This window comes from Amphiprion ocellaris, chromosome 10 (assembly GCF_022539595.1).
Source record: "Amphiprion ocellaris isolate individual 3 ecotype Okinawa chromosome 10, ASM2253959v1, whole genome shotgun sequence".
NCBI lineage: Eukaryota > Metazoa > Chordata > Actinopteri > Pomacentridae > Amphiprion > Amphiprion ocellaris.
This window is the reverse complement of record NC_072775.1, coordinates 8,934,404-8,946,088: the sequence shown is the minus strand read 5'-3', so window position 1 is coordinate 8,946,088 and position 11,685 is coordinate 8,934,404. Positions and strand designations below refer to the sequence as shown.

The window sequence follows — 11,685 nt, the reverse complement described above, 5'->3', positions numbered from 1 at the left end:
TTTGCACACTCTTGGCAGTCTCTCAATTAGCTTCATAAGGTAGTGAAGGAAGGAAGGAAGGAACCGAGGAGGGAAGGAAGGAAGGAAGGGAGGATTGGAAGAAGGGAGGAGGGAATGAAGGAAGGAAAGAAGGAAAGAAAGGAGGAAGGAAGGAAGGAAGGAAGGAAGGAAGGAAGGAAGGGAGGGAGAACGGGAGAAAGGAAGGAAGGGAGGATTGGAAGGGACGGAGGAGGAGGGGAGGGGGAACCGAGGAGGGGAGGAAGGAAGGAAGGGAGGAATGAAAGAAGGGAGGAAGAGAGGAACCAAAGAGGGGAGAAGGGAAGGAAGGGAGGAATGAATGAAGGAAGGAAAGGAGGAAGGGAAGAATTCTTCAAAATAGCCACCCTTTGCTTTGATTACTGCTTTGCACATTCTTGCCATTCTCTTGAGGAGTTTCATGAGGTAGCCACCTGAAATGGTTTTCACTTCACAGGTGTACCTTGTCAAGGTTCATTTGTGGAATTATTGCCTTCTTAATGGGGTTGGGACCATCAGTTGTGCAGAAGTCAGGTTGGTACACAGTTGACAGCCCTATTTGACAACTGTTAAATTAGTAGCAGACACATCTCAACATCAGCTGTTCAGAGGATACTGCTCAAATCAGGCCTTTATGGTAAAGTACCTGCTAAGAAACCACTACTAAGGAAAAGCAACGAGCAGAAGAGATTAGTTTGGGCCAAGAAACACAAGGAATGGACATTAGACCAGTGGAAATCTGCACTTTGGTCTGATGAGTCCAATTTTGACATCTTTGGTTCCACCCGCTGTGTCTTTGTGCAACACAGAAAAGGTGAATGGATGGTCTCTACATGCGTGGTTCCCACCGTGAAGCATGGAGGAGGAGGTATGATGGTGTGGGGGTGCTTTGCTGGTGACAATGTTGGGGATTTATTCAAAACTGAAGGCACACTGAACCACCATGGCTACCACAGCATCCTGTAGCGACATGCCATCCTATCCGGTTTGCGTTTAGTTGGACCATCATTTATTTTTCAACAGGACAATGACCCTAAACACACCTCCAGGCTGTGTAAGGACTATTTGACCAAGAAAGAGAGTGATGCAGTACTGCGTCAGATGACTTGGCCTCCACAGTCACCTGACCTAAACCCAGTTAAGATGGTTTGGGATGAGATGGACCACAGAGTGAAGGCGAAACAGCCAACAGGTACTCAGCATCTCTAGGAACTCCTTCAAGACGGTTGGAAAACCATTTCAGGTGACTACCTCATGAAGCTCATGGAGAAAATGCGAAGAGTGTGCAAAGCAGTAATCACAGCAAAGGGTGGCTATTTTGAAGAATCTAAAATATGAAACATGTTTTGACTTATTTCACTTTTTTGTTTACGACATAAACAGTTTCCTGAAGGTTCACTGAGGGGTTCTGTTTGCTGGGTCAATTCTTAAAGATTTTAAAACCAGAAACCTTAAAGTTTCTAGGTTGTCTTTACAACTGATTGTGATTTTATCTTTTTTGTAATTCCACAAAAAGTAACTTTTAGAGAATGTTCCCTGAAGGTTCCCTGAAGGATTTTGTTTGCTGGATGCATTCTTAAACGTGTTACAAATATGAACCTTTGCAAGTTTCTGTATGGGTCTTGTTTACATCAAACTGTGACTTTCTTGTCAAATTCAAAAAAAACAACTTTCAGGGAACATTTTCTGAAAGGTTTTCTGGGTTATATTTACAGCAAACTGTGACTTTCTGGTAAAATTCAATTCGTTGAATGTTTTTGTGATATAAACTACTACTGCAACACTTCAATTTCTTTTGTTGGTCAATAAAGTACTCTATCTATGTAGCCTGGAGGCCTCATTCACAATGTAGGTGAGTAAGAAAATAAAAGATGTCAGCACACAAATGTTATCCAGATAACCGAATAACAATAAAATAATAAATACATTTGTGAAAACATTTATAAACAAATGAATCAACTGAGTGAAGCTTCACTGGGCTCTCTAAATGAGCCCATCGGTGCTCAGTTTTAGCTCTGGTTTTCGTTTCTACTTTTATAAATAACATTGGGAAGTGGACGCCTGAAGCCAAAGTGCATCTTTATGCAGATGACGCAACAGTGTATTCGGTTGCCTCGTCTCTGAGCCAGACTGCTGATGAGCTCCAGACTGCCTTTCAACAGTTGCAGGCCTCACTGCAAGATTTAAAACTGAATTCTAAGGAAACCAAATGTATAATCTTTTCCAGAGCTCGCTCCCAGATCTCACATATTGGTAGCATTCAGACTTTATTTGAGGACTTAATTGAACAAGTATCTTCCTAAAAATACTGGAGCATCTGGGTGGATGATTGACTCTCTTTTTCAGAGCATCTAGTGATTAAACAAAGTTTTTATCGTTGAAATAGGGTCTATTTGATTTTAACAGTGAGGAAAACACTGATACAAGCTATGTTTTCGCCTATGTGGATGTTATTTTTATCCATACCTCCATCTCTGCTCTTCGCTACTTTTCATGGTTTTGCCAGCTTGCAGGTGCACAGCAAGTAAAACTGGATTTTCCAGCCCCTGCAGCATAATCCATCATTTGAATGCACATGTAAAGAAAGTAATGAGGTAATGCAAGAGGGTGATAAAGTCAGTAAGAGCCTTTTAAATAATTAAAATCCAGTGTCTGCCACACCTTACAGAGAGTGAGGGCAACACAAGCTTGTAGTTGGGTCATTTCATATCAAAATGAATCCAATCTGAAAGTAGACCTACTTGCAAATCACATTTTATAGAGTAATTTGGACAAATCAAACTAATCAAACACATTTTGAGCATTCATTACAATACAAAAAATGAGACCTTTCATTTGCTCTGACTTGTGACCAACCACCTATCCCACAATCTGATGTAACCCTTAAGAACTGAATGCACCTTTTTAAAGTTTTCTCTAATAAATGATCAGAATTGTCATCACTCTCTGTCATGGACACTGAAGAGGTGGAGTTGGTGTTGAAACTGTGATATTTCCAATAATGTTAATGCTCGAAGTTGGTTAAATAAAAAATTGTGCAGAACAAAAACAAGATTTTGGTGATAAATTGTTGACATCTAGAGTGGATGTAAACTTTATTTATACTTACTAAAATGTGATTTCATCCCTGAAAATTTCATGTGTCCATCTCTAGGTGTGAAGTTATGACAGTGCAAAAATACCACACAAAGTCAAACAAATTAAAAAGTGTAACATTTCAACCAACTCCTACTTCGAGGGCCTGAAACTTGGAAAATATTCACAGTAAGACAGTGCAGTTCTGCATGCCTTTGTTAAAAAATATATATATAAATCAGCTGATTCTAGCGAGGTCAGGTGGGAGGCAGTGATTGATTTTTCACTGTGAAAAATTGTTATAATTATCACCAGTAATACATCTGAATGCTAAGTGATAAACATTGTCTAAGTTAACTTGCCTCTGATGCTTGCGCGTATAAAATGTCACCATAATCCAGTACTAAGAAAAAAGTTGTTTGTTTTTTTCAGTGCAGTGAAAAAAGTGAATGGTTCCTGTAAAAGAAACCAGTTATCCCAGAAAAAAAAAACTTGCATCAAGTCATTTCTAATTCAGTCACATCCTCAAATCCTCCCCGAATACATAGATACCTGCGTGCATTTGTGACGCCAATAAAAACGTTAAAGAAACACGGGACTTTTATTTTGAAAAACCACTATAATGATTACTCACTGTGCTTGAATTGTGTATTTTACATAAATAAAGACACTCTCACAGCAAATGATGTTTAAAATATGTATAGAAATCGACCAGAATGCAGGAATAAGGGGTTTGATGTCAAAAATTTCCTGGGGAAAGAAGTCCAGACAACTTTTTGACGTAGCAACAAGTGTGAGATTCTCCCTCCTCACTGTGATAGCTCTGCGTTTGGGCTGTTATTTTGAAGTAAGTCTTCTCTCTCCAGTATTATCCAGCTGTCTGTGGATGACATGAAGCAGCTAGTTAGAGCTGTGAGGACTCTTCCTCCTCCTGGGACACATTCTTTCTATGGATCAATGACGTGAACACATTGCCCTCCAGGAACAGGTCACAGCAGTGTGATATTTTCTGATTTTTTCCTGTGACTTTTATGAAATGTGGTTTGTAGCGGAAAAGATGCTAGGATTACAACAGTATCCTCAAACCTTTTATCAGAATACTTGTAATGGTTTCATTAACAGGAGCTCCTCGGGTAATCTCTGAATACCTTCTACTTTATTCCCCAAAGGTCAAAGGTTTGGAGTCTTTGGAGGCCAGTATTCATCTTCCTCCTGGGACCATTACTCACACCTGGCGACACAATGTCTTGCTATTTATTTATTTTCCATTTTTCAGCAAATCACTGTAGGACAAACTTAAATTAAAGGTATGCTTTCTTAAAATTGTTGCTAAAGCTGATAAGATTATTACAGTTTATGTTAAAAAAAAAGATAAGTACGAATGCTAATAAACATACTATTAAAAAAGATAAGTACAATGAAAAGGCATATGGTAAAGTGCAATGCAAAAGAAGAAGAACTATATTAATCATTAAGCAGTTTTTTTTACTGAAATTAAACAATATATACACTACCATTCATTCAAGTTTGGGGTATGCACTTAAGGACACTTAGAAATGTCCATATTTTTTGAAAGAAAAGCATTTTTTTTTCAATGAAAATGACATTAAATGAATGATAAATCCAGTCTAGACACTGTTAATGTGGTAAATGACTATCCTCGCTGGAAACGGCTGATTTTTAATGGAATATCTCCATAGGGGTACAGAGGAACATTTCCAGCAACCATCACTCCTGTGTTCTAATGCTACATTGTGTTAGCTAATGGGGTTGAAAGGCTCATTGATGATTAGAAAACCCTTGTGCAATTATGTTAGCACATGAATAAAAGTGGGAGTTTTTATGGAAATTGTCTGGGTGACCCCAAACTTTTGAACGGTAGTGTATATATATATTTAATTGTTATTTTACAGATTTACCTGTTCTGAATAATTAGAAATAATCACTAATAAAGCCACAGAAAAAGAACATTGATTTATTTGTTAACCATGAAATTAAAAAAAACCCACACGGCAACTCCGGACTAAATGCCCACATCAAAAATCTACATCTTTACAAATGGTAATTCATTCTTCTTCAACGTATGGCTGTAGAAATATACTATTTTTTACTATATTTAAATAGTGATATGGCAAAAAATGTACATCAAACAGACCGCTGTGGACCCTTTTGTCCTCATGAAAGAGGAAAATATTTGTCCTTCAGGCCTTTTCTGTCTTCATTTTGGCTGCTGCTTCTGTGTCAGTCTTGCATTGTTCCGCAGTTTGTGTCCAGAGCTCTACGAAGCAGGTTTTGTCCCTACAGTTTAAGTGCCTGTACTTAGAGCTTCAACTAAACCTGAACCTTCATCATACACACTTTAACTAATAAAAACACATAAAGATTATTTATTTCCATAGAAGAACAGATGCATTTATCTTTACAGTCTATACATATTTGATGACAATAATTTAAAAAATCTTTAAGTTGCTACAACATCTATTTAAACAGACTTCATTAGTGGTTGTGTGGGGAGGCCAGAGGGGTGCTGAGACTGTAGTCTGAGGTGGATTTGGCCTCCTCAGGTCACCCTAACCCACTACTCATAGACAGCCTGAACTCAACGAATAATTGTCACGGACTATTTAATGTGATTGTTGAGGTAGATCTCTCCCAGAACTCCCATGTGTTTAATTACCAGACAGAAAAGTGTAAAATATGTCTAATAAAGAGAATAAATAAAACACAATACACTTGTTTAGGACAAAGAAGCAAACATGGGACACGATCTGATCTGTGTAATGTTTTCTAGTTCTTTGTTTGCAGTCATATGTGCGAAATGAACAGTTTTGGGTCAACTTTATGCTCCCTGCTCTGCAGTTTCCATGTTGCGATCGCTGTATTGATCATCCGCTGACTTGATGTAGGTCAACCCTGACACATATTGGCTGAATACGAGGCAGCCTTTCTTTACTGTCTGGCCAGCTGTAACACTCACACAAAGTCTCACTACAAGTGGATGTTCAAATGCAGCTCACAGTCGTTGGATATTAAGGGCCTACTTGAACTGCGCCTAATGGACCGGACACTGTAGTGAGTGCAATATTGTGTTGTTTTGCTAAACAGTGACTTTTTTTGTACTTTAACAATGTGGGAATCACAGAAAAATAACCTCTCTGTGCTGCAAACTAGGTTTAATAGTCTGTGCTTGTTCATTTTTAACCACAAGTTTTTAAAAAAAGTAGGTTTAGAATGCTAAAATAATTCAAATTGTAGCCTGGATATTGCCCTTTAGCTATGCCAAACAGACCAAATGGACAAAATCGAGGCACAAACCTACAAAGAAACCAACTATTATAAATGTTACAATCAAGCTGATCTTCAATAAAATGTACACAAGCTTTGTTAAATGTTTCTTATCTTTTGCTACTGTGATGTAGAATCATTATTAATTAACCAAGACAAAGAGAACAGTGATAAATACTGAATAACGTCTAAACCTTTATTGATTTCATACTTATTTGGAACAAATATGTTCAATAGAAATATCTCATACCAGCAATAGGGGGCAGTAATATCTCAGAAGAGGCACACAGCATGTGAAAAACTAATTAATTTCTTTCCTCTTTCTGTTTCTTTTCTCCTCCATATTCCCAACTCTCCCATTAAAACAAGAGAAAACTCAAAGAAAGCAAATAACTGGTATGATTCTGTTGGGGTGTTGTTATTTGTTTAAAGCTTCTTTTCTGTTGTCAGATTGAGGAGGATGCTGAGCCGAGCTGAACACAGAGGTACGACCAGGGGATAGAGGTTGTTATTGTACAGTACATCATCATAATAAATACGTGAGCAACCTGAGCACAGAAGCTTGTGGAGGTTTTTCATTTAAACTCTCACGTCTTTTCTTTGAGGTCCTGACCTCTTCCTGTCATCTTCAACACACAGACTGTAAATTCAGAACAAATGCAGGTGGAGTGCTTGTTAACATGCATCTATATTTGTGTTTACATGTGTCTCCCCTTCATTCTCCAGGTCTATGTGGGATATTTTCATCAGTGATGTCTGGAACAGAGTCTCACACCGACAGAGAGGAGGACTACAGGTTCCTCCACAGCATGCTGATGGAGAAGAAGCTTCACATGCTGTTTAAGGTGAAGTGGTGCAATGAACTGTTTACATTCTATCAATACCTTTACAGTATGTATTATTTAACTTTCTGAAGTTGCAAGTATTTAATATCGAGAGGTGGATTTAATATTCCCATCCCGTTTTTAGTACTAAGCTTGCATAACAAGTAAGAGTCCTGAATTTATTACGTAAGTTAATGTACAAAAGTAAGTGAAAGAGCCAAATATCATAAATGTTCCAGGAAGAATGACTCCAAAAGGGGTTTGACTTTTATATAATAATGAGTTACTATCACTAATGCATCTCAGTATTGCAGCTGGACAAGATGGATTTTTTTATTGTTTAGTGTGCAGGATAGTTTAATCCACAACTATGAATCAATTTATAGAAAATGAGGCTTTGGTGTGATTCAACTGAAGTACAAGTACCTTGAAAATTAGATTTAGATTTAAATAAATTCACTTGTGAGACTAAATGTACTTACTTTTCATCAAGGCTCAAAACAACACAAATACAATGTAATCTAAGATGAGCTGAATTTACAAAAAAAAAAAAAACTTGAGGAAACCTATTGCAAGAAACAAACAAAATAAAATAAAATACTTGAAGGGCTAGAAATTATATTTGAAGTTCAAGATACTAACAGACTTAATGTTGATTTAACTTCAGATCTTATGCACTATTAATTTCTGCACCTTTTATTTGAATTACTTCACTTTGTCCCTATAGATAAAGTGAGAAAAATATTTACTTCTTTTTTAAAAATTGTTTAGACTAATGATTGAACTATGATTTACTATTTCAATAGGAGAAAGAACGTCATAATTTTGAGAACTGAAGTCATAAATGTGAGGAATGCTCACATTATTGTGAAATAAGTAAGACTGAAGACAAAACATTGCATCATTATGAGATAGAATCTAAATTATGTGATGAGTGATCAAAAGGGGGTTTCACCAAAATAAAAGAGGTCTGATAAGGACTAAAACTTAATAATTTTTAAATAGTTTCACTTAAGGTTATTTAAAGTCATTGAAATCTGTCTAAAATTTGTAGAATACAGTAACATCTAAAAGTAATGTAGCCAGACTAAAATTATAAAAGAACTTTGTAACAGAATTGTGTAAATTTGATTTAAATATAAATATGTAGATATAAATATAAATTTCATGGGTTGTGTTCTACTTTGGTTACATTTCAAGTCTGTCAATAAACTCTATTTTGTTGTTAAAAACAAAAAATCAACCAGTTTCTCTATTTTCTTTCTTATTTTCTCTTCTTTAATGTTATTGATAGTGGTAGTAATCACAGTTGCAGTGTGAGTAGGAGCAGCTTTATAAGTACTTCTGCAGAGAAAACCTTCATTATGATCCTTCCTGGACTTGACAGATCCACGAGCGGCTGAAGCACTTCGAGAACCGAAGCCCCGCCCCGGTCCAGGAGGAAGCATCCAGTCTGGCCTTAGATGTAAGCGACTTCCTCCAAACTTCTTTTGCAGATAGTCGGAGTCGTACAGATGACTTTCCTGTCACACAGAAGCACGAGTGGAACGTACATTCCTTCCTATGTGTTCTGCACAATGAAATGTTATCTCAAAACTCCTTCACGCTGGACACTATCGCTCAGAAGGCTGTTTCAAAGATGATATCATTTAGTATCTGTGTGCCATGAGTTAAGGTCGCCGAGGACAGTGCCGAGCGACGGGCTGCTAAAATCATCTTGAGTGTAGTTTAATGTCTCAGGTTGCAGGGATACAATTAATTTCAGATTTAACATGAAGTGACACTACTATGACTTTAACCCAAAATGGCACCAACAGTCTCCGCTCCTTTCGGATGTGCATCATATTTTATCTACCACTCATAAATTCCTGTCACCCGTCTGTCTGTGTGTTTAATTTGTTCCATTTTTGATCATCTCCCACCTTTGTTTCCTGATTTTTCCCTTCTTGTTCCTGGACAAAGTGCAAAGCAGGGATGTTCTTTTTGCTTCTATATATTCTCGTCTCACCGGGCTGTACAGTGGCGTAGTGGTTAGCACTTTCGCCTTGCAGCAAGAAGGTCCCTGGTTCGCGTCCCGGCTTTCCCGGGATCTTTCTGCATGGAGTTTGCATGTGCTCCCTGTGCATGCGTGGGTTCTCTCCGGGTACTCCGGCTTCCTCCCACAGTCCAAAAATATGCTGAGGTTAATTGATTATTCTAAATTGCCCGTAGGTGTGAATGTGAGAGTGATTGTTTGTCTATATATGTAGCCCTGCGACAGACTGGCGACCTGTCTAGGGTGTCCCCTGCCTTCACCTGAGTCAGCTGGGATAGGCTCCAGCCCCCCCCGCGACCCTAGTGAGGATTAAGCGGTGTATAGATAATGGATGGATGGATATTCTCGTCTCCAACCTCAAACCACACTCGCCTTCCATTGTCTTCATCCTTCCCCTCTTTCCCTTTATTCTCTCCTCCTCTACATACTGCGATCTCAGCCATGTTTCCATAGTGTCTCTCTCCCCCGCTCTCCTCTCCTCGTCCTCCCCTTCAGTCCCTTTTGCTTCAGATTCGGTTCGACAGCCACTCTCCGCCTGGCTTAAATCATCAGGACCTACTGGAAGGGCCAAACCGTGGTTCTGTTTCTCCTCAGAGAGGCTTCTGTTTGCTCACAGTGGAAACTAATGACCTTCATGCATTGTGTCTCTGGAGTGTGCCTCGACATCTTGAAGCAGTAGAAGTCATTACAGTAATATGCTTGACAAGACGGGCGACTGCACACAGTCACTCGCCGCCTCTCCACTTGCTGCTGACGGTCAAGGCTGCTCTCTGTTTTCGCTGTCACCACAGCTGTCGTGTTGCCTTGAACATTTTCCGACAGTGGCTGCAGACACAAAACCAAAACAGGAACACTGACAAAGACTTAACAGTGGCTGTCGAACCGAATCTGAAGAGAGAAGTCCTGATGAGGTGAACGGGGTTGTATATGAAAGTGTAGGTCATAAGAAATAATGACACCACTGATGATGTGTCATATAAGCGTATAAATATATGAGCTGAATTTCACTCTGTGTCTCTCTGCACGTTTCTCTGTCTGTTGGCTTGCCCTGAACAAACCTCACGCAGGCCATGATATAAATGTATACCTCTAATTATATATAAAAAAAATACTTCCTGCCTCTCTGTCTTTTTCCCTGCTTCCAGTTGGCAGAGGAGCTGATATACCAGGGCTGGAGAAATGAAGTCAAACAGCTGTTTGCCCTCCTTTCCAAACCCCACTTTAAGGTGAAAAGTGTTTCCTTCCATGTCTATCTGATGTGTCGCTGTGGCTTCACACGTGTTCAACCTGAAGCTCCACCGAGTTTTTGTGCCAATCTGGTCACATAATTTCAACTAAAGGAAAAAAGAAAAACAAAAAAGAAATAGTTCATCATTTTGTTTTCTTGCTGAGAGCTAGCAGAGAAGCTTGATGCTATTTTCTTGTATGATGAAGATGAAGCTTCAGTCAACAGCATGTTAGCATAGCTTAGCATGAAGTCTAGCTGCTAGGTTCGCATGCTTGACAGTAGTATTTCGAGTCCTCCCATCAGACAACAAGTGGACTAGAAATCAGTGTCAGGCCAGTGCTATACTTTCTGTAATTTCATCATCTACCAAAAGGCCCTCAGACGGAACATGGTTTGCACTGAACTCGCAGCTGGGTTCATTCGTTGCTTGGGGGGAGTCGCGAAGCACAGAACCAAATAGGCTGGATTTTCAAGTCTTCCAATGGGGGGACGTAGGCTCATCTTTTCAAGCGGGAAGCTCCCAGTTTGTTGCAAATACTCAATGACAAAGATGCCTCATTTCTATTGGATACATCATAGCACGTAGCCCTCAAAGTTCTACATAGCTGAAGCCTGAGTGCTGCAACGATGTATTCTTACTGAATGGTGCTGTTCAGACACATCCACGGACATCCATATGCAGCCAAAAATCTACTGGTCAGTATAAGTCTGTATGCTGAGAAGATGTGGACCAACTCTGCATGTATGGACTCCAAGTGTATGAGAAAATAGTATAGTAGCAACAACGACACTTGCATGGTTTCCAAACCACGTCAATGAGTGAGTATACGCCGATCAGCCACAACATTATGACCACTGACAGGTGAAGTGAATAACATCGATCATCTTGTAATAATGCAACGTTCTGCTGGGAAACCTTGAGTCCTGACATTCTGATGTAGATGTCTGACATGTACCTCCCACCTAAACACTGCAGATCAGACAACCCCTCAACCCCTCATAGCAACAGCAGTCCTTGATGCCAGTTGCCACCCTCAGCAGGACAATGCACCCCGACAAAGCACAAAAGCTGCTCAGGAGTGGTCCGGGGAACACAGCAGAGTTAAAATATTCACCCGGGTTCCACACTCCTCAGTACCAAATCTTATTGAGTATCTGTGGGATGTACCAGAATAAGCCTGATCTAGGTAGATCCCACCCTGCAACCCACAGGACCCACAGAA

The 11,685-nt window shown here is 39.4% G+C and overlaps 1 protein-coding gene across 1 annotated transcript in view; it reads left to right on the top strand.

Moving 5' to 3' along the window:
• Nucleotides 1-6,051: 6,051 nt before the first annotated feature.
• LOC111588096 (MAGUK p55 subfamily member 7-like) overlaps nt 6,052-11,685 on the top strand; it is a 29,664-nt gene continuing 24,030 nt past the window's right edge. The window contains exons 1-5 of the mRNA XM_055014600.1: nt 6,052-6,162; nt 6,826-6,860; nt 7,102-7,220; nt 8,587-8,664; nt 10,380-10,460. Of these exons, the coding sequence (XP_054870575.1) occupies nt 6,836-6,860; nt 7,102-7,220; nt 8,587-8,664; nt 10,380-10,460 (303 nt within the window). The 5' untranslated portion in view covers nt 6,052-6,162; nt 6,826-6,835. The remainder of the gene's footprint in view (nt 6,163-6,825; nt 6,861-7,101; nt 7,221-8,586; nt 8,665-10,379; nt 10,461-11,685) is intronic.